This window comes from Schistocerca piceifrons, chromosome 3, assembly GCF_021461385.2.
Source record: "Schistocerca piceifrons isolate TAMUIC-IGC-003096 chromosome 3, iqSchPice1.1, whole genome shotgun sequence".
In the NCBI taxonomy this organism is placed as follows: Eukaryota; Metazoa; Arthropoda; class Insecta; order Orthoptera; family Acrididae; genus Schistocerca; species Schistocerca piceifrons.
The window spans coordinates 916,302,689-916,328,624 of record NC_060140.1 but is presented as its reverse complement, the minus strand read 5'-3'; the positions used below and the strand labels follow the sequence as shown (position 1 = coordinate 916,328,624).

The window sequence follows — 25,936 nt, the reverse complement described above, 5'->3', positions numbered from 1 at the left end:
ATGTCCAATCTGCACAAATTTATGAAACAACTCAGAGATGTAAGACTAGAAAGAAGGATGTCAACTCTATGGTAAAACACTGTCAGTCAAATTAATGTGACAACGTATCAAAAGCCTGAATAGGCACCTTTTGCAGCACGTACTTGCAGGGGGACAACCAGTGAGGTTCCGGAAGGTACCGACAGGGATGTGAAGCCATGTTGACTCCAATGTCCTGTTCAGCAGCGCTAGGTTTCTCGGTTGAGGATCCATGGCACGAACAACGCGTTAAAGGTGGTCTCACAGATTCTCGACGGTTTAGAGCCGGGCCGTTCGATGGATAGGGGAGTACTGTAAACTCATCCCGGTGCACTTCGAACCAACACGTACACTGCGAGCTGTGTGACACGTTGCTTTGTCTTGCTGATAGACGCCATCGTGCCGAGGAAGAAACAAACTGCATGTAGGAGTGGATCTAGTCCCCAAAGAAGCATGCATACTTCCGTTGATCCACTGCACCTTCCAGAGTGAGGAGGTCACCCAGGGAATGATAGTAATACATTCCCCAGACCACAGCGCTTCCTCCTTGGAGCTGGACCCTTTCGACGATTGTTCCAGGGCCGCATACGTCAAGGCCACCTGTCCGATGGAACATAAAACGTGATTCACCTGGAAAGGCCAACTGTCGCCACTCAGTTGGCGTGCAAATTCCAGCCTTCGTTGTCGACGAACAGCAGTCATAACGGGTGCATTAACTAGGCGGTGAAGACTCGTATGCTGAACGGTTGTTGAGGACATGCAACTGACAGCCCCTTGGTTCATCTGGGAGGTCAGCTGCTCGACAGTTGCACGTCTGGGTGCATTAACGAGACGGTGAAGGCTCATATGCTGCACGGTTGGTGAGGACATGCAACTGGCAGCCCCTTGGTTCATCTGGGAGGTCAGCTGCTCGACAGTTGCACGTCTGGGTGCATTAACTAGGCGGTGAAGGCTCATATGCTGCACGGTTGGTGAGGACATGCAACTGGCAGCCCCTTGGTTCATCTGGGAGGTCAGCTGCTTGACAGTTGCACGTCTATTCTACGGTACATATGTCCGCAGCCTTTACTCACTCCTGTAACTATGGATTGTGTTGCGCCACAGTTGCCTCAACCTAGGTTTTGGATAGCTCCCTTTTTCCATGCATGATATGCCTTAACCATGGCGGCACGTGAACGATCTACAAACTTAGCTGTATCAAAAATATTCCATCCTTGGCCTGATAGCAAAGGATCATGCACTTTTGGACGTCAAATAAATCCCACATTATTACCGCGATTGCACTGTTATGTGCGTCTGTCTGACATGCTTTATACCCTCCACTGCAAGTGCTGCCACCTACCGTCTGCGATTGGTTATCACACGATGATGGGCGGAGGTCACGTTAATGTGGATGAACCGTGTAACAATGTTTGTGAAGGCCGTAACCAGAGTGACTGGGGATTGAGGAACTAAGTACATGAGACATTCTAACCACCACTATAACAAAATCATCCAGATAATTTACACCAACTACCATTGTGGAACTATGTGCTCCCACAACAAGAAGAAATTACGAAATAGAGATTAATACGCAAGAAGCTGAATAAGTAATTAGATGTGCAAAATACAAATGAAAAACTGGTAATAATCGTTGGCAGCTGAGTAATAGTGTCGTTGGAAAGTGGGCGATTATTACTGGAAAAGGAGTTAGTTGCATCGAAGAGAAGGAGTTAGAATGAGAAGGAGATTTGTGTTCTTTGAAAGGTTTCAATCTGTTAGTGCGTATAGGCATTTTACAAACTTGAAAAGAAATGATATGATCAAAATACGCTGGCTAATATGGAAGCATATCCACAGCTCTACACAAAGACAGATATAAATTCATAAACCACATACTGGACTCTGGATTATATGGAGGCACAGATACGGACATAGACTGTTAGAAGTAAAGATGACTGGGCGCGTAAAAGCCAAACCAGGATAGGAGTAGAGAAATTACGATAGGGTCACGTACGCGTTTAAGAAAGATGTGAAATATTCAGAACAAACAAAAAGTGATTGTAACGTCAAAGAACATCCAAGATTATTTATACGGAACTTCTATATCATGTAAGTTACATAACATCTTTGATTACAAAATAACAGACACAATACTATTGAGACACGTCTTTTAGCAATTCCTCGCATACTCCCCGCTCTGGACGCCGTCCAGAGGTAGGGCCAGCAGTACAGACCTGGTGAGGTGTCTTCCATCGGCAGCTACGAGGATGGCAGTGCTTGGAACTCCATCTGGTTATGAAACTGGTCCATGATCCTAATCCCACGACAAACTGTAACACGTGATCCAGTCAAAAAACTGGAATATTCGAATGCTCTGAGTACCCGGTACCTTCAGACAACCAGATTAATCGGTAGACAAAAATAATTCAGAAATCTTATATTTTATCTTATGGTTAAATCAACAATGCAAAATTATTTCACTTTGCTGCTAAGGTACTGAACTTTACAATAAGATAATATTTCAAAATGTGATGATGGTGTCCTCTTGGGGAAAATATACCGGAGGTAAAATAGTCCGCCATTCGGATCTCCGGGCGGGGACTACTCAGGAGGACGTTGTTATCAGGAGAACGAAAACTGGTGTTCTACGGATCGGAGCGTGGAATGTCAGATCCCTTAATCGGACAGGTAGGTTAGAAAATTTAAAAAGGGAAATGGATAGGTTAAACTTAGATATGGTGGGAATTAGTGAAGTTCCGTGGCAGGAGGAACAAGACTTTTACTCAGGTGAATACAGGGTTATAAACACAAAATCAATTAGGGGTAATGCAGGAATAGGTTTAATAATGAATTAAAAAATAGGAGTGCGGGTAAGCTACTACAAACAGCAAAGTGAACTCATTATTGCGACCAAGATAGACACGAAGACCAGGCCTACTACAGTAGTACAAGTTTATTTGCTAACTAGCTCTGCAGATGAGGAAGAAACTAATGAATTGTGTGACGTGATAAAAGAAATTATTCAGGTAGTGAAGGGAGACGAAAATTTAATAGTCATGGGTAACTGGAATTCGACGGTAGGAAAAGGAAGAGAAGGAAACGCAGTAGGTGAATATGGATTGGGGCTAAGAAATGCAAGAGGAAGCCGCCTGTCAGAATTTTGCACAGAGCATAACTTAATCATAGCTTACACTTGGTTCAAGAATCATGAAAGAAGGTTGTATACATTGAAGAACCCTGGAGATACTAGAAGGTATCAGATAGATTATATAATGTAAGTCAGAAATTTAGGAACCAGATGTGGACTCTGACCACAATCTGTAGATTAAAACTGAAGAAACTGCTAAAAGGTGAGAATTTAAGGAGATGGGACCTGTATAAACTGAAAGAACTATAGGCTGTACAGAGGTTCAGGGAGAGCATAAGGGAAAAATTGACAGGAATGTGGGAAAGAAATACAATAGAGCAAGAATGGATAGCTTTGACGAATGAAATAGTGAAGCCAGCAGAGGATCAAGTAGGTAAAAAGACGAGGGCTAGTAGAAATCCTTGGGTAACAGAAGAGATACTGAATTTAATTGATCATTGGAGAAAATACAAAAATGCAGTAAGTGAAGCAGGCAAAATGGAATACAAACGTCTCAAAAATGAGATAGACAGGAAGTGCAAAATGGCTAAGCAGGGATGGCTAGAGGACAGATCTAAGGATGTAGAGGCTTATCTCACGGGGGGTAAGATAGATACTGCCTACAGGAAAATTAAAGAGCCTTCTGGAGAAAAGAGACCCACTTGCATGAATATCAAGAGCTCAGATGGAAACCCAGTTCCAAGCAAAGAAGGGAAAGCAGAAAGGTGGAAGGAGTATACAGAGGGTCTATACAGAGGCGATGTTCTTGAACTGGAAGAGGACGTAGATGAAGATGAAATGGGAGATATGATACTGCGAGAAGAGTTTGACAGAGCACTGAAAGATCTAAGTCGAAACAAGGCCCCGGGAGTAGACAACATTCCATTGGAACTACTGACGGCCTTGGGAGAGCCAGTCCTGACAAAACTCTACCATCTGGTGAGCAAGATGTATGAGACAGGCGAAATTCCCTCAGACTTCAAGAAGAATATAATAATTCCAATCCCAAAGAAAGCAGGTGCTGACAGATGTGAAAATTACCGAACTATCAGTATAATAAGTCACAGCTGCAAAATACTAACACGAATTCTTTACAGATGAATGGAAAAATTGGTAGAAGCCCACCTCGGGGAAGATCAGTTTGGATTCCGTAGAAATGTTGGAACATGTGAGGCAATACTGACCCTACGGCTTATCTTAGAAGCTAGATTAAGAAAAGGCAAACCTACGTTTCTAGCATTTGTAGACTTAGAGAAAGATTTTGGCAATGTTGACTCGAACACTCTCTTTCAGGTTCTGAAGCTGGCAGGGGTAAAATACAGTGAGGGAAATGCTATTTACAATTTGTATCAGATGGTAGTTATAAGAGTTGAGGGACGTGATAGGGAGGCACTGGTTGGGAAGGGAGTGAGACAGGGTTGTAGCCTCTCCCTGATGCTGTTCAATCTGTATATTGAGAAGTAAAGGAAACGAAAGAAAAGTTTGGATTAGGTATTAAAATCCGTGGAGAAGAAATAAGAACTTTGAGGTTCGCCGATGACATTGTAATTCTGTCAGAGACAGCAAAGGACTTTGAAGAGCAGTTCAACGGAATGGACAGTGTCTTGAAAGGAGGATATAAGATGAACATCAACAAAAGCAATACGAGGATAATGGAATGTAGTCAAATTAAATCTGGTGATGCTGAGGGAATTAGATTAGGAAATGAGACACTTAAAGTAGTAAAGGAGTTTTGCTTTTTAGGGAGTAAAATAACTGATGATGGTAGAAGTAGAGAGGATATAAAATGTAGACTGGCAATGGCGCAAGGAAATCGTTTCTGAAGAAGAGAAATTTGTTAACATCGAGTATAGATTTAAGTGTCAGGAGGTCGTTTCTGTAAGTATTTCTATGGAGTGTAGCCATGTATGGAAGTGAAACATGGACGATAAATAGTTTGGACAAGAAGAGAATAGAAGCTTTCGAAATGAGGTGCGACAGAAGAATGCTGAAGATTAGATGGGTAGATCCCATAACTTAGAGGAGGTATTGAATAGAATTGGGGAGGAGTTTGTGGCACCATTTGACCAGAAGAAGGGAACGATTGGTAGTACATGTTCTGAAGCATCAAGGGATCACCAATTTAGTACTGGAGGGCAGCGTGGAGGGTAAAGAACGTAGAGGGAGGCCAAGAGATGAATAAACAGATTGAGAAGGATGTAGGCTGCAGTAGGCACTGGGAGATGAAGAACCTTGCACAGGATAGAGTAGCATGGAGAGCTGCATCAAACCAGTCTCAGGACAGAAAACCACAACATCAACAACAACAAGTAGTATCATTCATTACAAACAATATGTGTATATAGCAACCTAAATTGGCAATGCGACATGAACATGGTTGATTCTGTGCTTGTAAAGAGTTCATGTGCTATTGCATGATGGAAGTTGGGAAATGGTTGTAAAGAAGTTATTATTCTTTTCTGATGTGTCACGAAAGGTTATATGCCATTTTGTGTAAAAGAGAATTTATGTGTAAGAAGTTTATTTCGAGTACATATTGTGAAGTTAAACCCTATCATCCTCCGGCATGCAAGAACTTTATCCTTCTGGACGAGCCAACAAAGACAACGAAGACATCAAATCACGAAAAGGAGTTAAGTAATGTATTAACTGTCAACTAATTATGTTCACAACCCATAAATGATCAATTCTACATGTTCTTCTTACTTGCTAAATCCATTACGTAAACAAATGCAATGAACTGAATTGCGAGGCACGTCATAACCTGCTAACTATAATTTAAAAGTAAGGAGAAGCAGGTTTGAACCCATGCCTTCTTTCGGCTTGCACTCTTGTCTTCTTCCACATGTGCTGTGGGATAGCTTCTTCTTGCAGAACGAGGATGCCAGCGACTCAAATATTCATCGATCTTCCATTTGGGTGTTTGATTCGATGGAAGTTGCGCAAGAGCATGAGATGGTTCTTACTCCAGCGCTTCCACAAACCTTCTCCCATTTTCTGACTGAGTGTGAACTCTAAAAATGGCTCTGAGCACTATGGGACTTAACATATGTGGTCATCAGTCCCCTAGAACTTAGAACTACTTAAACCTAACTAACCCAAGGACATCACACACATCCATGCCCGAGGCAGGATTCGAACCTGCGACCGTAGCAGTCGCGCGGTTCCGGACTGAGCGCCTTAACCGCAAGACCACCGCGGCCGGCAGTCTGAACTCTATTGTGAAATCTGTTACGATTGGTGGCTCGCATACTCCTGGCAATATCCTGAGCTCTGCCACGAGAAAGTGTGCTGGAGTGAACACTTCCTCTTCAATTTCAGAGATTGGCCTCATGTTGAGGGCAGTTTCACTATACAAGAGCACAGTTTGTAGTCCCTTTGTCGTCTACACTGGAGGTCAAATGGCTCTGAGCACTATGGGACTTAAAATCTGAGGTCATCAGTCCCCTAGAATTTAGAACTTCTTAAATCTAACTAACCTAAGGGTATCACACACATTCATACCCGAGGCAGGATTCGAATCTGCGACCGTAGCGGTCGCGCGGTTCCAGACTGAAGCGCCTAGAACCGCTCGGCCACTCTGGCCGGCAGAGACAGCATGAAGGTGGTTCATTGGACTCTCTGCCAGGCACTTTATTGTGAATAGCAGAGTAATCACGTTGATGTAGATGTAGTTCAGTTAAAGCTGGAATTGATCCACGTTGCCTCTTCTCTATCAATCATAATTTTCTTCCCTTTTTACTGCGGTAACACCATTCCACTGCTAATACGTATATATTTTGTGGAGGGTCACAAGGCCACTTACACTATCTACGGTGCCTCAAAGCGGCCAGCGTGCTGTTTTAGCGGAGTGAATAAAACTTTGTCCAGTGAGAGCAAGTGTTTTTCGATCAAAGAGTTATAACACCCCTCTGCTTCCCGGGATTTGTGAAATTACAAGTTAACAATGACCATGAATTATGAATTTTTACCCGTGTCGGGATAAGGCATCCGAATCCGAAGCAAATAATGATTATTCCACGGGAAACAGGAGACGTTATAACATGATCGTTACTGAATGAGTAATTTCATTCAATAACGATCGGTAAATGAAATAAAGGAAATAATTTGGAAATAAATTTGGCCAGTGGAAATTTTGCCGGAAGAAATGATTAAGTTGTAAAAGCAATTAAAAAATCGGTCGCCAGCTCAACTGATGAGTGACAGTCCTGTTAAGTACGTGAATAATTGTGTCAAAAATAAAGTTTACCTGTTTGTAGCGCAGCAGGTGGAACGGGAACTTTTACGTAAGTGCTGTGTCAGGCTCAGTACTCATAAAAATAATGTCATAACAATCTAACTACACTTAAACATTAATGGTTAACTTTCAATAAGAATTAATCATTGTTATTTTGTTCATAATTTGTCAGCTAAGTGCAATGCTGACAACACAGATAATTATCTATCGAGATTTTGAATAATGGACTGTCGTTCTGTCTTTAAAATTACACACTTTGCACAGTTTAATCTACTGACAATGGAATATATTGCCAATAATTGATTAACTATGTTTTGAATGATAATAATTGATTAGTTGGGCGATTGTCAGGTGATATAAGCTTTATAGTTTCATGAAATATCCTTGAATTAACTTCAGCTGAATATGCATTGAAATAAATGTTAATAATCAAATTGATTACTTCAGTCTATTATTAAGTTACTACGGTTGGCGTAAGCTTATTACGTGCAACAGATAACTACGATAACCAATCGTTCAAAACAGTCTGAAATTTACTCTTCGCCGTCCATGCAAATAATATGGTAATTAACACATCTTCTCTTGTTAATGGCGTAACACACTCGGTTCGCCGGCCGGAGTGGCCGTGCGGTTCTAGGCGCTACAGTCTGGAGCCGAGTGACGGCTACGGTCGCAGGTTCGAATCCTGCCTCGGGCGTGGATGTGCCTGATGTCCTTAGGTTAGTTAGGTTTAATTAGTTCAAAGTTCTAGGCGACTGATGACCTCAGAAGTTAAGTCGCATAGTGTTCAGAGCCATTTGAACACAGTTCAATAAAGTAAGGATCGGAAGGGACCTACTTGTGTTATTGTCGGGTGGAATGTAACTGCAACACTTCGATGATAAAGTGCTTGTTATTAATTTTTCACCTTCAGAGAAAAGCACAGTCACTGGCAAGCCTTCTACAATTTTATCCTACGAAAATTACGTAGATCTTACTTCGCTCGTGGTCGGTGGATCGACGGAAGTACACGGCGGCGACACAATGTGGCAGCGGGCTTTTACTGTTGCGACTTGGGCCCACAGTGCGCTTCACATTTAAGCCCTCGTTTCTTCAGTACTGTGCTCATTAATCCATAATAACTTGCACGGCCATGCTCCCAGATATGCCAACCATTACTTTCCTGTCGTACTTAGATCCACACACTAGCTGTTAGACGTAACACAGCTAGGAACAGCAGCACTCTACTGTACGTCTCACTCCGAGCACGGCGTCACTGCTACTACTGCCCGCTGGCGCGCTCCCGCGACCAGCGGCGCGACCAAACAATCTACATCTACATCTACATCCATACTCCGCATGCCACCTGACGGTGTGTGGCAGAGGGTACCCTGAGTACCTCTATCGGTTCTCCCTTCTATTCCAGTCTCGAATTGTTCGTGGAAAGAAGGATTGTCGGTATGCTACTGTGTGGGCTCTTATCTCTCTGATTTTATCCTCATGGTCTCTTCGCGAGATATACGTAGGAGGGAGCAATATACTGATTGAACCTTCGGTGAAGGTATGTTCTCGAAAGTTTAACAAAAGCCCGTACCGAGCTACTGAGCGTCTGTCAAATGGTTCAAATGGCTCTGAGCACTATGAAACTTAACAGCTGAGGTCATCAGTCCCCTAGAACTTAGAACTACTTAAACCTAACTAACCTAAGGACATCACACACATCCATGCCCGAGGCAGGATTCGAACCTGCGACCGTAGCGGTTGCGCGGTTCCAGACTGAAGCGCCTAGAACCGCTCGGCCACACCGGCCGGCGAGCGTCTCTCCTGCAGAGTCTTCCACTGGAGTTTATCTATCATCTCCGTAACGCTTTCGCGATTACTAAATGATCCTCTAACGAAGCGTGCTGCTCTCCGTTGGATCTTCTCTATCTTCTATCAACCCTATCTGGTACGGATCCCACACTGCTGAGCAGTATTCAAGCAGTGGGCGAACAAGCGTACTGTAATCTACTTCCTTTCTTTTCGGGTTGCATTTCCTTAGGATTCTTCCAATGAATCTCAGTCTGGCATCTGCTTTACCGACGATCAACTTTATATGATCATTCCATTTTAAATCACTCCTAATGCGTACTCCCAGATAATTTATGGAATTAACTGCTTCCAGATGCTGGCCTGCTATTTTGTAGCTAAATGATAAGGGATCTACCTTACTATGTAGTCCCAGCACATTACACTTGTCTACACTGAGATTCAATTGCCATTCCCTGCACCATGCGTCAATTCGCTGCAGATCCTCCTACATTTCAGTACAATTTTCCATTGTTACAACCTCTCGATACACCACAGCATCACCTGAAAAAAGCCTCAGTAAACTTCCGATGTTATCCACAAGGTCATTTATGTATATTGTGAATAGCAACGGTCCTACGACACAACCCTGCGGCACACCTGAAATCACTCTTACTTCAGAAGACTACTCTCCATTGAGAATGACATGCTGCATTCTGTTATTTTGGAACTTTTCAGTCCAATCACACAATTGGTCTGATAGTCCATATGCTCTTACTTTGTTCATTAAACGACTGTGTTGAACTGATCGAACGCTTTGCGGAAGTCAAGAAACACGGCATCCACCTGTTAACCCCCCTGTCTATGGCCCTCTGAGTCTCGTGGACGAATAGCGCGAGCTGGGTTTCACACGACCGTCTTTTTCGAAACCCATGCTGATTCCTACAGAGTAGATTTCTAGTCAAAAGAAAAGTCATTATACTCGGACATAATACGTGTTCCAAAATTCCACAACTAATCGACGTTAGAGATATAGGTCTATAGTTCTGCACATCTGTTCGACGTCGCTTCTTGAAAACGGGGATGACCTGGGTCCTTTTCCAATCCTTTGGAATGCTTCGCTCTTCTAGAGACCTACGGTACACCGCTGCAAAAAGGGGGGCAAGTTCCTTCGCGTGCGCAGCTCGTGGTCGTGCGGTAGCGTTCTCGCTTCCCCCGCCCGTGGTCCCGGGTTCGATTCCCGGTGGTGTCAGGGATTTTCTCTGCCTCGTGATGGCTGGGTTTTGTGTGCTGTCCTTAGGTTAGTTAGGTTTAAGTAGTTCTATGTTCTAGGGGACTGATGACCATAGATGTTAAGTCCCATCGTGCTCAGAGCCATTTTTGAAGTTTCTTCGCGTACTCTGTGTAAAATCGAACTGCTATCCCCAGTATCTCTTTGACTTCAACGTTAACTAAATATGCCCTGACTTGCCAGTGTTAAATACTACATAATTTAAACATAGTATTTACAATACATATTTACACTAGACAGTACATCAAATACAAACAGTTTCATGTGTTAAGTAAGCAAAAAAAAAAAAAAAAAATCGTAGCATGGACTGCGTTGTAGCGTCACAGAAGCGTTTTCCAGCACGTGCCCTCGAGGTGTCCAGACACCTGCCAGCGGCTAAGCAGTCATTAGCCTCCTCTGAGCGCGGCTGCCTAATAGCGGCCGCCCGGTCCACCTGCACCCGGCATTGCGCCAGGGCGGGGTCTGGCCATGGGCGACGCCTCCCTCCCTACCAGGGGGACCGCCGCCCGCCGCCCACCTCGTCCTCACGGTCGGGGTCGCGACTTGCTATATATACCGTCTGCCGAGCCGATGGGGGCACAGTTCAGCAGCAGCAGCAGCATCAGCAGCATGAAGGTCCTGGTGAGTGAGCGCTCCTTACTGCCAGAGGAAGCCATCTGATAGTAGTTTTTTCGGCTGTAGGAATGAATAGCCGCTGACGAATTCACAGGAAGATAGAAGCCGTTACGTCTGCCACAAGTTACAGGTTCAAACGTTCTGAGCAAAGTTTGGATTTCTAAAGCGTTCTACAGTGCCTCTGTTTGGTTCTTAAAACAAAATCGTTGCTAGAATGGAAGTACATGTTCAAATTAGTGATCGCCCCACTTGCAAGAAGGCCTTAGTAATTTATTTCGTAGGATTGTGGTAGCTTTTACTGCAATCGTAAAGGAAGATTGCAGTAAACTGAACAAAACTACCATTGAGTACTGAGCTACACTGATTTTTGTAATAAAACTATAGAAGATGAGCTGAAATATGAAGAAAATGCAGTCAATACAATGTAGTTGAAATGCACATGAAAGCTTCAGCTATTGATAAACACTGCAGTTCATCCTGGAGAAGAAGAGACCGAGGGAGATATGTTAGAACATTAGTCAAAGTAGAAATCTGTAGAGTCAGAAAATTATGAAATAGTACACATGTGTTGAACACAACACACCACTGGAACTCATAGTACTACTTAAAACGCAAAGGGAGTTAATGTGGAAAATGAGCGGCGGTTTATAATTTTCTTGATAATATTCGTGTTGCGGACATGAGTACCATTACTATAAGGAAAGACAACAGACGGTGAAAGAGAGGTCTCAGTACTTATCATATACATAATAACAAGCGAAGCTTATTTAAGGTTGTATGTGTCCTCGCAGTAACCACCGGAGCTATATAAAAATGTGCAGCTTTGCAGTTTTTCCTTTGTTCCATCGTTCCAAAGTAAAAAGTTTAGTAATAGAACAACTGAAATAGTCTGCATAAAAATTAACTTTGCCTTTCGGGAAAGAAGAAACAATAAAAATAGTTCTGCAGATATAAAGCAGAAACAAGGTAGATATCCTCTTATATTCTCTCTAGAGCACATATTTAAATTCGAAACCGACGGCACAGATTTCAATGATAAACCGAAAAGCTTCCTTCTTCCTCTTCTAGATGATTCAAATGGCTCTAAGCACTATGGAACCTAACATCTGAGGTCATCAGTCCCCTAGACTTAGAACTACTTGAACCTGTTTAACCTAAGTACATCACATACATCCCTGCCCGAGGCAGGATTCGAACCTGCGACCGCAGCAGTCGCGTGGTTCCGGACTGAGGTGCCTAGATCCGCTCGGCCACAGCGACCGGCTCCCTCTTATAGGAAAAGGCAGTTATCAGTAACTGTTTCAAAGACCATACAGTGACATTCAGTTTGCTCACCAGTAGTATTTACGCATCGCAGATTGTTCACTGGTATACGTGCATAGTTGTAGTAGTAAATAACAAATAAGAATAAACACATAGAGGACGTATTACAATCATCCCAGTACATGAGAGAGTTCATAAATATTTGTCAATGTGGGGCCAGTATGTTCGATGCAATAAACAGTAAAAAGTTGAAATATGTTGTATAAATAACGATAGTGGAAGATGTCCTGATAGCTACAGAAAATGATGTTAGTAATGAACTGAAATACTCCTATTACACGGTACAGATCGACTTTGTAAGTTTTCCCAAACTCTTGGAAAGCCAACTCATTCTTCTTACACCTAAATATTTCATACTTGCAACTGTTCGTCAGCATACTTGCAAACAATAAAAAAAAGGACAAAGGCCTATAAAAGTAATCTGCATGAGTGAGAGAATTCAGGAAACTCTTCGAACGTGGAAATAGCTGAATACATCCACTGCTTGAAACGAATAATAAATTTGAGCAAATAAAGCAGGGGTAGCTATAGAAAATTATGGATGTAATGAAGATCAACCAGTTTTTCAGCCTAATTTTTGAAATGTTGAAGAAACCATGACGCAAATGTTTTTCATGAGAGCTACCTTCAAAGTATTCTATTTATTTTCTTGAATTTTCTGTATAACATTATAACTATTAACTATGCATAAAAGCGTAAGGTTCTTGTAGGCACTGTACGTTTTCATCGGTGCTGAGAAAGAAGGACAGGTTTACCAACCGACTGTTTGTTTCAGGTCGTCCTGAGCGCTATCCTCGCCGTGGCTCTGGCAAAGCCCGGCTACCTGGGAGCCGCTCGCGCCATCGCCGCCGCCCCCACTATCGCCGCCGCCCCCGCACTGGCCTACAGCGCTGCTCCTGCATTGGCCTACAGTGCTGCCCCCGCCGTCGTCGCCGCCCCCATCCACGCAGGATACGCCGCCTACGGCCCTGCCAACATCGCCCTCGGAGCTGACGGCATCCCTTTGGACACCCCTGAGGTGGCCGCCTCCAAGGCAGCCCACTTGAACGCCGTGGCTGAGACACGCGTGCGCGACGCCATCGTGAACAGCGCCGCCGTCGTTGCCGCCGCCCCCGCTATCGCTGCCGCCGCCCCCGCCGTCATCGACGCCAGGACCGCCGCCGCCCACGCCATCGCCGCCCCGGCCCTCCGCTATGCTGCTGCTGCCCCCGCTGTGGCCTACTCCGCCATCCACCCTGGATACGCTGCATACGGACCGGCCAACATTGTGATCGGCCCCAACGGCGTTCCTCTGGATACCCCTGAGGTAGCTGCTGGAAAGGTGGCCGACGCCGTCGCCCATCTGGAAGCTAAGGCTCGCAACGGTCTGATCCTCTGAACTGTCACCGATGGCGTTACGACGACTTGATGCAATCAATGGTACCTGTGAGGCTTAATTTTTTTGAAAACGTTGCTGTGATACCTGAATAAAACTGTACATTTCACATTTGTCTCTTGTCATTCGTTTCCTTTCATTTCGCGACAGAAGTAAATCAAAATGGATATCCATACAATAATGCTGAAAGAATTTCAAACATTTTATGGATGGGACTCGCCATCATATGATGGCTACTGGGACAGTGGTGTTGAGTCATATAGGCAATAAGTTCGATACTAGCAGACAGTTCTCTGAGCGTGGAAGTACGCAGCAATATTTCACCTGGTACGCTTTAACTGACTGTTAATATTAGGTCCTCAATATGTCTTCACAGATAGGAAATTTGTATATAAGAGACAGTTGAAAGTAAGAAATTTTGTGAATGCAAATGAAGCCACTGTACCGTTTTGAAACATTTAGGAAAAAAGTAAGTGGAATTTAACAGAAAGAAAACAATATGTCAAGCCAGATAAGCGACAGCGCAAACAGATACAACAGACTTTTCCAATGTCATTCACCTTGTACAACCTACTATCACAGATAGTGATTCTTTGCCTGAGTGGAAACAGATATTTTAGCGGAAGTAGTGGAAACGATCAGTAGGTAAAGATTTTTCATCACTGAAGAATACTGAAAGACAGTCAACATCAAATGAGTTTGTAGTTTTGTAATCCGTACTCAGGAAGTGAAGCTACGTTTAAAATATGAAAAAAGGTCTAAATCAAGCAGTAAACTGCCATCTCCCTAGAAAGCTTTCCAGTCAGCTCATTTTCTGGAACATTACTGACATCAGAATTAATCTTCAGTGAAGTTTGCGATGCTATGAGGCGTGGCGACGTATTAAAATTGTATGCCGTACTGGGACTCTCATATTACGGTGGGCAATCCTCCTACCACCTATTTCTCACAGATAGTGTGTTTCAGTACTTTTGGGGAATTTTGGTAGAAGATCTTTCACTAAGTACTTTTAGATACAGAACTATTTGTCATAAGTCAATTCGTCGGCCTTTGTTTTCTTAAACAACTTACAGATCACATAGTGCGGTATCGGCCACAATAGGGGCGGCCGCACTTTAAAATACGTGCACCGCCAGTCACTTCGGCATGAGGGCGCTGCCACGAATGCGTACAATAATATGCAAGGATTTTCTCTGTGAAGCCCCAACGGCGGATTTACCTAAGTCCAAATATAGACGCACAGAGCCCAATTTTTGTGTGTTTGCCACTTCATAGCATTTACAGACTTTCATAGCGGTCAGGACTCGACGTCTACGGAATAGTCATTGTATTGAAGACTGGCTGAATAGCAAAGCTTTGCATCTCTATATGTATTTCAAGATTCAAATTTACTGTCAGCAACTGTTGTTGCAGCTACAGCAAAGATATGTATTTTTAATAGTTGATATTAGATGTAGACTAAACTAATATCTGAATACTTTGTCTACGAACCGCATCAGTTCCTCGCTCCTGTATCCACTAAAGAACAAAAAGCGTGCAAAGGAAGTTACAAGACGTGGAAACTGTACTCAGTAATAATTGGTATACATTACAAAGGTGATTACTATCTGCAGACTAAACAGACATCTAGGGCGCTATCGTCCAGTTCCGCTCTGTTTATGCTAGTGTTTCACAGACCAAAGTCTTCACAAAACCACATAAAATAAAATCGTTAGTGTCTGATACCTGCCGATAAAAGTGACAATCAGTTATGTTGATGTTGACGGGCGAACTGGTATTGTGCAGTGTCACGTTGCGAACACTTGCTCTTGCGGGTAACAAAGGCACAGTTTCGACCCACTATGGCAACACATTTCGAATGAGTACCTGATAACATGCGCCATTCAAAAGAGTTCGCATTCATTAAGGTTGTATTAGTGGGTCTCGCCTAATTGTAGTTGCTAGTGATTGGGGACGAGCAATGCTTATAGATTTTCAACGTTCCACATATTACTTTTGCGGCAGTTGAAAACCACATCACGGTTGGAGCAGACCTCATACACGGACAAAACGACTTTTATAGTTTGCTGTGGCTGTAGTGCCCTGGATGATCCAGCGACCGAGCTGTACTTCGAGTTAAAAATCATTTAATCTCGTTGTTTGAGCGCACTGCTTGTGACAGGACAGTAATTATTGCTCTGTCAGTACCCTCCCTATACTGTTCCTCTAAGTGTGTATTCTACAGAAAGTTCAGTGATGTTTATTGACGGATCTTATCTCACGTGAACCAACACCATCTTCTCAGCAAACTCTTCCGGGCTAAGTTGCCGTGGTCGATCTGTAGAACTTCTTCTCCCTGACGTCTCGTTCTCTACTACGGAGAACATCTTCCGAGGTGAGTCGACTCACCTCGGAAGATGTTCTCCGTAGTAGAGAACGAGACGTCAGGGAGAAGAAGTTCTACAGATCGACCACGGCAACTTAGCCCGGAAGAGTTTACCGATATAGACGCCGGCCGTGAAAGCCTACATGGAATGACCATCTTCTCAATTTCTGCTGTCGACAGCCTTAGAAACTTTTGTGTGACGTAAACGGCATGGTGTCTCAAAATTTTTTACCAGTGGCCAAAAATTTGTTCCAATTTTTGTGATAATATTTGTTCCAATTTTTGTGCTAATATTTGTTCCAACTTTTGTGATAGCTGGAATGGTGGACTTACGAAACCTATGTACTGAGAGGTTAGAATTACAAGTGCAGCTACTTACAGGAGTCCAGCGTGGGATGTAATTGTCGTATTGCAGCGTAACTTGGTAGATATTTTAATGTGTCAATTTGCAAACGACTTAGGCTCAAAAAAAAGTAGTTCGAATTTTGGCTACCAGATGCAAATCAGGCTCTGTGAAAGCAGGAAAGACGCTTAGAAATATTTTCATATGTAACGGATTAGGAACGAGAAGCGTGCAGAAAACGTCAGACAAGTGAGAAAGGCATAATGTTGATTTTTATTATTAAGCGCTGCTTACACAGTTTGTTCAAAATGAGCACTGGAGACGTCGAAAAGACACCCTTTCGTTAGATGACGTGATGAACAGTTCCTCGTAGAAGTTCCAGTGGGATCTGAGCAACGTGTTCCAGTATATTGGCCTTCAGATCACATACAGCCCGAATTTGTCCCTAGTAAACGCGTTCTTTTAGATACCCCGAGAGCCAGATCAGGTTGTATTCCAGGCTGTGTACCTGGAAAACCTGTGGAGATAACCCGTTTGTGGACCACTGCTATAAGCAGATCTCTCACTGGGCGAGCAACATGAGGTCTTACCTCATCTTGCATGAAAACAGTGCTCTCCAAAGCAGGAATCACGTACTGTACAAGGGGGTGTCGATGACGTGCAGACGTCACAGTACATCTGACAGCCGCTTTGGGTGTATTCTCTAGAAAGAAGACTGGACCGAGAATGAAAGTGCTTGTGAATCGACACCACACAGTCACAAAAAGTAGGTGTAATGGCCCTTCGTGCACAACACGCGACTTAACAGCACCCCTAATTCGGCAGTTCTGTGTATTCACTGCACCATTTAGTGTAAAATGTGCCGCGTCACTCCATAAAATATTGTCTGGCCACGTGTCATCAACTTCAATACGTGCCAGAAACCGAAGAGCCAATTCAAAACAGGAGGCCTTCCTCGCCGAGATGCCACACGAAGCTCACTCGTGTTTTCGAATTTCATTATAATCTTCTTTAAATCATTTGATGACATCGGGCCTCACTCAGGCCTTTCAGTCGGGGATACTCTCTCAATGCTCTACTGTAATTCCTGCCGTTCACATAAAACAGTTTCACTAGCAGCGCACGCCCTCTCTTCTCCACAGCCATATGGTTCGTTATGGCTTGTCAAGTGACAGTGTGGATGTCATACCGTCATACAAACAGTGTACAGCGCCAGATTTGTAAACAAAATCTGAACTATTTTTTTCCATCGTAAGTTTGTTTCGCACTAACACATTAGCAAATCCATTAAGTTTCGCTGCCACACGGTGATTACTGCTCACATTGGGCCTCTGTGAATAGCTGCACTTCAATTGTAAGCAACTGGCGCTTTCACATCCGTTCTATGCTTATTGTTGAAATGCTTTTAAGAACTGAAAGAAAGTTTCGTTGAAATGATAAGGTGCTTGCTCGACACTAAGGGAAGAAAACCTAGAAGCTTAATTTAGAATCAGCGTACTACTCATTAGAGACGAAGAACTTGCTCAGATGGGTGAGAGCAACGGAACTGTCCTTTCTGCAGAAACCACTTTCACGTTTGTCCAGAAGCTATTGAGGGAAATAAAGAAAAACGTATATACAGGCGGCTGAATAACGTTGCTAAAAATATAAAAACATAATCTCAAACTATTAAATACTTAATCTCGTTCTCCCCGCCCCGCTGTGTCACTTACCGTCAGTTGGAGGATCCATTATCTACCGATTTGACTTGAGGCAATTTTTGGGATGAGTGTTGAAAGAAGGTCATAGCCGATCTCTTTCTGCGGTGAGAACTTGTGATTCGTGTTTACCAATGTCAACATTGATGTACCTAAATATATAACCTTCCCTCTCTCTCTTTCTTGGAGATATGTACCAAAAGGTAAGGAAGTCTGTCAATCAATTTTTTTTTCAAACTTTCTTATGCTGTTATGCTGGAGGCGTATCGGGCCATATGCCATTCTCAAGGATACTGTCGATACAGTTGAAACGTCCCCTTAGAAAAATTAGTGAATTACTGTGCTGATAAACCTCTTACATTATTTGATTTTCCAACAGCTGAGCAAAACTGAACGTACTCAGACATTTCGCTCTTTACCTATTCTGGTCAACACTAAACTGACACACAACATTTTTAGCGCAACGCAATCTGACTTTCAATAATCCCTACAAAAGAATGCCCCTGACTAACATTAGCCTATACCTTTCACAAATCATTTACCTCACAAAAATCTTCGTTACTCAAACTACTGCAATACAGCGAGCGCCAATACTGCCAGCTAAATAAAAGATTCAAACTACTGAAGGCACTAACTACTGATAGGCATAGTTAGGAAATGAAAGATTTTGATAGAGAACAAACAATATATTTACCTTAATAGTGTTCAAAAGTCATAATATTTGTATCAGTCCATGATATCCAATATTACAAATTTACTGTGTCTGTCCAGATCATCCGCTCTCAAAACTCCGCCATCTCACTTCCCCACATCCACCACTGCTGGCGGCTCACCTCCAACTGCGCAACGCTACGCGCTGTTAACAGCCAACTGCCCAACACTACAATAGCAAATTCCAACAATGCCACCCAGCCACAGACTGCACACAGCACAGCCAGTGATTTTCATACAGAGCACTAGGTGGCGGTGGCGTTACCAATATAAGAACCTAAACAGCCCACTTACACAGTCTTCTGGCATCAACTGTGTGCAATCTTACAGAGCTTCCGGCGCTTTCTATTAGATCATTAACATACGCTACAAACAGTAGTGGTCCTATCACACTTCCTTGGGGTATTCAGAAAATTGCCTTTACATCTGTCAACTTTGTTCCGTTAAGTGCAACGGGTTGAGATGTGTCTGCAAACAAGTCGCAAATCTGGGGCGATACTCGCTAAGCACGTATTTTTTTCACTAAACAGCAGTGCACGAGAATGTGAAACGCCTTCCTGAAGTCGAATAACACTGCATCAAACCGAGATCCGTTGTCTACAGCGCTATGGATCTCATAGAGGAACAGAGCGCTCTGCGTTTCGCAAGATCTCTGTTTGCGGAATCCATTTTGACTTTGATGGAGAAGAGAACTTCATGATTATCGAGCTAAAAGGTGTTGCATGATTCTATAACAGACTGGCGTCAACGATAAAGGCCTATACTTCTGGGCATATGTCCCACGGCCCTTTTGTAAACCGGAATGACCTGCACTGTTATCCAGTCGCTAGGTACCCTTCATTGCTGCAGCGATATGCGGTGAACTGCTGCTAATGAATAGGGGATTTGGTACCGCTTACTGATTTTACGCAAGACCAAAACGTATTGCGGTTTTGCGCAGATCGTATGACAAAATTTTACTTTTAAAGTAACTGAACGCGTCTCATGGCTCTCTTTACGCCCATTTCCTTTTTTCATGCCTCGGATTTTCTGGGGAGTCGCGTGAAGTCCCGATAGCGGCAGCTCTCGGCATCCACACATTCTTCCTGGTGTGCCGTGCGTGGGACGAATTACACGACGCACTTATCCACGGAATTACTCGGAAGCGTTTACTGGCAGACTCGGAAAAATTATCTATACTGCTATACATATGAAATCAGTCTAGACAGTAGGAGCCAGCTTTGCTTTGACTCGGTATACTTCTGACAACTCCAAAGTCAGTAAGTGCAGACCTGACGCTATCTAACTACTTTCAGAAAGATTCCCAAATCTCACAACTAGAACGGTAAGTGCACGTTACTAGCTCTTCGTACATCGACTTCTGCTGGTTCTGAACTCTACCGGTAAAAATCTGCTCAAAAATCAACACAGGAATGTAGTTTAACGTCAGTGGGAAAATATTCGCACAAAAACAACACACTCAAATTTCCTCGGAAACAAGTGGAATTTATGAGCTCCACGTAAACCTCGTCAAGTCCGCTTCATTCACTGAGTACCACTTCTTAGTCTGGTCTACGACCACTAATCCTCCATTTCACAAATCACTAATACTCTGGAGCAGGATCTCCGCTACTGAGAGCTGTCGACTTTAATACCAAAGAGGACTGTCGATCGACTTCTGATACCGCGAACAACAAAGTACTCCAAGAAAAGTGTTTCAGTCAGGCGTTCCGGCCAGCCAGACACGGTAGCCGCATACAGTCAATTATAATGGACATTTCTTACTCACGTTAATCTCTCAAAATGTTACTTTCTGTCACGGTCTTTCCATAACTAATTTCAAATACGTGCTGGGAAACTCTTGCCGTCTTGGGAAGACCACTCGCCTTTGATCACATGCCACAGGTCTCCAGCACAACCCACTTAGTAGAATTAGAAACAGACTGGCGCATCGTAACTGTGATGGAGAAAGTCCAGTTTCCCCATTGACCACCATTTACCATAAATTAGCCCTGAAGAACACAATAGCCACAGAACGAAGACACAGCCAAGGAATGATATTTATTTATTTATTTACTGGACTTGGGAAAGGCCCGTCCACCAAATGCAGTTATTTTACATAAGGAGAGACAGAGAACATTTGTCTGACTTCATTACAAAGTACGGCACGCAGTGTATGAGAAGCGGTCAAGAAGGTTCCGTTTGAACGTGTTGCTGCAGCGAATACGTAACCCTGTGCGACTCCGATGCGGGTATATAAGTACAGATATGTGAGCTACGGGTTAGTATAAATTTTTTGATTGTCCCTTATATTACATACTTACATCGGCAATGTATCACATACATACATACGTACAAATATATGGCCTTACATAGAAGTTAAGTACCCAGAACTCATGGTCGGACGTAAATGTAAGTTGGCACACAATCACATAATCGGCGGGTATGTAGACGATACGAGTTGGTATTCTCTGTGAGAGGCAGAAAGGACAGCATACTGTTTTAGTGCTGTTTTTCTGTTAAAGCGATAAAAGTGGTCCAACTAAAACCTCCATATTTCTTTACGTACTACACGAATATGTAATAAAAAATAGGGGTTTCTATTTTAAAAAACGCAGTTGATATCCTTTTGACCTATGGCAGCGCCATCTAGTGGGCCAACCATTGCACCATCTGGTTTCCCCCTCCAAGTTAGACAAGTTGCGTTCTTTGTAGTTTTTTCGTTTGACGTCTATTTCGTGAGATATTTGGCCCAGTCACGATCAATGGACCACCCTGTACACAAGAACCAAGAGGGAACAATAAGCGTGGAAGACCAAGAACAAAGTGCTCCGAATACAAAACGTGTATGACAGCGATGTAGTCTTTCGCCCCTGCTGTTGTGTCCACATAACGAAGAAGCAATGACGGAAGTAAAAGAAAGGTTCAAAACTGGGATTAAAATTCAGAGTGAAATGATGTTAAGATTCGTTCATGACATTGCTATCCAGAGTGAATTTGAAGAAGAATTACATTCTGAATGTAATGAACAGTCTAGTGAGTGCAGAACACGGATTGAGAGTCAACAGGAAAAAGACAAAAGTAATTAGAAGTAGTAGAAATGAGAACAGCGAGTAACTTTAATTGAAAATTTACGATCACGAGGGTGATAAAGTGAAGGAATTCTCCTACCCTGGAGGCAAAATAACCCACGGCAGACGAAGAAAGGAGGCCAAAGATGGCGTTTCTGGCCAAGAGAAGCTTACAGTTGTCAAACAGAGGCCTTAATGTGATTTATGATAATGTACGTTTGGAACACAACATTTTGTGGTAGCGCTCATAAACGATGGGAAAACTGGAACAAGAGAGAATTGAGGCGTTTGAGATGTGGTGTTACAACGGTGATTAAATTAAACTTTCAAGACGCTGTAGAAATACACGTAATACCACTGATCAGAACGACGTCAAATTTCAACGGAAATTTATCGGAGAAGGGGAAAACGTATGGCAGAGGAAAGAAAATAGTGTCAAAATTGATCAACAGATGGTGCTGTATGTATCAGAATACGTAAATGAAAACACCTGTCATGCGCACGACCCATTGAAGTTGGTATAAACACGCCGGGTACACGGCTTTTCCTCCTTTCCCGTGTGTGACGTTGGCCATGACTGTCTCAACGCAGGATCGCGCTCTGCCTGTGAAGCTGTATTACAAGAATGATGACTGCACACACGTCGCTCTGCACAAGTTCCGTACAATGAATGGTTTGAAAAAATGGCGTTGGACGGATGACTACCGTGGGTCAGGAGAAAATGATTCGGAAATCCGAAAATACGGGTTCTTTTCGTGTGCAACCTGGTAGAGGGAGGAAACGAACTGATTCGACGTCAGTAGAAGCAGTGGTCACAGCAATGCAGGCGGAGACGAGTGATGGTGCGCAAACGTGTAGTGCACGGAGAATTGGTCGAACATTGGACATACCCGTGAGCACGGAGGGTAAAATCCTATGAAACATCATTCTTTGCTATCCATTCAAAATTACCCACGTGCACGAGTTGCTTCCTGTTGATCTGCCAGCAAGAGAGACCGTTGCTTTAATATTTCTTGCTCGCATGGAAGTGGACAATAATTAGCCGTGGAAGGTTTTATGGACAGACGAAGCCCACTACCATTTGACAGGATATATCAATACACAAAGTTGTCGAATATGGACAACGGAAAATTCACATGCAAATCAGCTAGCAGCACTTCATCCTGAAGAGGTCACTGTATGTTGCGGGTTTACGGAATCATTTATCATAGGGCCATATTTTTTTTGAAGAGACAGGTGCTTCTGGTCTCTATCCAACGGCGTGGATGTGTAGATGGGAGCATTTTTATGCAAGATGGCGCACCTCCGCACATTGCAAATCCAGCTAAGCAGTTACTGAAGCGCCATTTGGGAAATGCTAGAATTATGACCCACCATTTCCCTACATCCTGGCCGTCTCGATCACCCGATCTTCTGGCTGTGGGGCTATCTGAAAGATGTTGTGTTCAGTGCTCCGATTGAAAATTTAGCTGCATTGAAGGCACGTATGGCGCAACGATTTTCAACGGGAGTTCGGAAACACTTCGGTCAGTTGTGAAACATGCTATTTCTCGATTTCAACTTGTTACAGAAAACGGTGGGCAGCATATTGAACAGATGTAAAGATGGTATCTGTTTTGGTATTTTTGATAAACGTCAAGGGGGACAGTTGAAAAATTGTGCCCCGACCGGGCCTCGAAGCCGGGATCTCCTGCTTACACGGCAGACGCTCTATCCGTCTGAGCCACCGAGGGCACAGAGGGATAGTGTGACTGCAGGGATATATCCCTGGCACGCTGCCCATGAGACCCACATTCCCAACGCAATGTCCACACATTACATTCGTAGTGACCCCGCCCATTACAGTCATCTTACCGAGTCCCATAACCGTTCGGGAAATGCGTGTGCATCCAGCATAGAAGAAAGAACAGATAGAATCTTCACACAGTTAAGGCTAACCGGTCATTGACCTTCTTCTTCTGTGCTGGATACACATGCGTTGCCCGAACTCTTACGGGACTCGGTAAGATTGTCTGCCGCGAGTAATGAGCGTTGTGGCAGGGGCACTACGAATGTAGTGTGTGCACATTAAGTTGGAAATGTGGGTCTCGCGCGCAACATGCAAGGGATAAATCTCTGCAGTCGCACTATCCTCTGTGCCCTAGGTGGCTCAGAAGGATAGACCGTCTGCCTTGTAAGCAAGAGATCCCGGCTTCGAGTCCCGGTTGGGGCACACATTTTCAGCTGTCCCCGTTGATGTATATCAACGCATGTCGACAGCTTAGGGTCTTGATTCAATTAGCACATTGAACATGTTTTGCGCCAACCATACGGAAATTAATAATTCGATTTGAGACTGATTGTTGCTTTATATGCGGTTTTTTGCTCAGGATAATTAAAAACCGATGTGATTAATACTTTTTATGCGGTTTTTAGCCTCCGGACAGTTAGAAACCGATTTTTCCCATCCGATGTGATATGACCTTGCCGTGGTGGATAGGCTTACGTAACTAACAGTATCACTCCTATACACCCATGCACACTGAGTAATACAGTCTGTTTAACGTCAAACTTACACCTTAAGCATTACTGTATGATTCATTTGTGATTTACAGTCGACCACTATTAAATTATGATGCTTACAGCACCATCTATTGCTACATTTTGTAGCTATTAATTTTTCTTCTGCCACACGTTTTCCCCCTTCTCCAACAATATTCCGTTGCAATTTGACGCCCACCGGTGTGGCCGAGCGGTTCTAGGCGCTTCAGTCTGGCACTGCGCGACCGATACGGTCGCAGGTTCGAATCCTGCCTCGGGCATGGATGTGTGTGATGTCCTTAGGTTAGTTAGGTTTAAGTAGTTCTAAGTTCTAGGGGACTGATGACCTCTGATGTTAAGTCCCATAGTGCTCAGAGCCATTTGAACCATTTTGCAATTTGTTGTCATTCTGACCAGTGGTGATATTTCTACAGCGGTTTGAAAGTTTAACCCTGTATATTGAAAATTGGATGGACTGATAAGATAAGGAATACGGAAGTTCTCTGCAGAATTAGGGATACAGGAACATATGGAAAACACGGACAAGACGAAGAGACAGGACAACAAGACACGTGTTAAGACATCAGGGTCCAGACTCCATCGTACTAGAGGGAGCTGCAGAGTGTAAAAAGTAAAGGGGAAGACTAATAATAATAATGTTGTGTGGCTAGGGCCTCCCGTCGGGTAGACCGTTCGCCTGGTGCAGATCTTTCGAGTTGACGCCATTTCGGCGACCTGCGCGTCGATGGGGATGAAATGGTGATGATGATTAGGACAACACAACACCCAGTCCCTGAGCAGAGAAAATCTCCGACCCAGTCGGGAATCGAACGCAGGCCCTTTGAATTGACAGTCTGTCACGCTGACCACTTTTTTTCCTGCCCTTTTTTTCTTTTTCGTTTTTTTTTGTAACTCTATCCACTGAACTTTTTTTTCTAATGTCAGACTTACGACCTCTGCTGACATAAATGTTACCACTCAGCTACCGGGAGCGGACAAGGGAAGGACTGAGACTGGAATACATGAAGCAAATAATTGAGAAGGTAAGGTGTATGTACCACTCTGATACGAATATGTTAGCACAGGAGAGGAATTAATGCCAAACCCGTAGAACCAACTGCAAGACTGATGAACGCCCCTCTCCCTCCCCCAAATAAAAAGTTATTGAGTTCTTCTCTGCACTGTAACACTCAGTGTACGAAAGTAGTAACAGAGGCCCGACGATCTAAAGGAAGCTGTCCCAGTCTTGCATTAAAAGGAAACGTCGGTGAACGGTTGGCAACAGTGAGAGTCCTTGAAAAACCAATTGCTCAGTTTGGGGTAAAAAAAAAAAAAGCCAGCTGGCAACGCCCTGGTTGGTGGCTCACGCACACGCCTGCTGGAGGAGGCCCCAGGGGCGTGAGGTCACACGCAAGTGCGTGCGGGCGGGTCCGGTCCGGTCGACGGAAGGACGCGCCAGCCGGCAACTTTCACGGGCAGCCGGCCCTCCTATATATACGCAGGCGGGCGCCGAAT

The 25,936-nt window shown here is 43.7% G+C and overlaps 1 protein-coding gene across 1 annotated transcript; it reads left to right on the top strand.

Moving 5' to 3' along the window:
- Positions 1-10,945: 10,945 nt before the first annotated feature.
- On the top strand, positions 10,946-13,844 carry LOC124789551 (cuticle protein 18.7-like). The gene is made up of 2 exons (XM_047256952.1): positions 10,946-11,043; positions 13,136-13,844. Exons 1-2 carry the CDS (start codon positions 10,993-10,995, stop codon positions 13,736-13,738), a joined length of 654 nt encoding a protein of 217 aa, XP_047112908.1. The 5' UTR covers positions 10,946-10,992; the 3' UTR covers positions 13,739-13,844.
- Positions 13,845-25,936: the final 12,092 nt, after the last annotated feature.

Bases quoted from the DNA above. Each gene is read 5' to 3' on its own strand.
- LOC124789551 (XM_047256952.1), top strand. From the start codon at position 10,993: ATGGGGGCACAGTTCAGCAGCAGCAGCAGCATCAGCAGCATGAAGGTC. The intron at 11,044-13,135 runs GTGAGTGAGCGC...TGTTTGTTTCAG, and splicing joins TCAGCAGCATGAAGGTCCTG to GTCGTCCTGAGCGCTATCCT.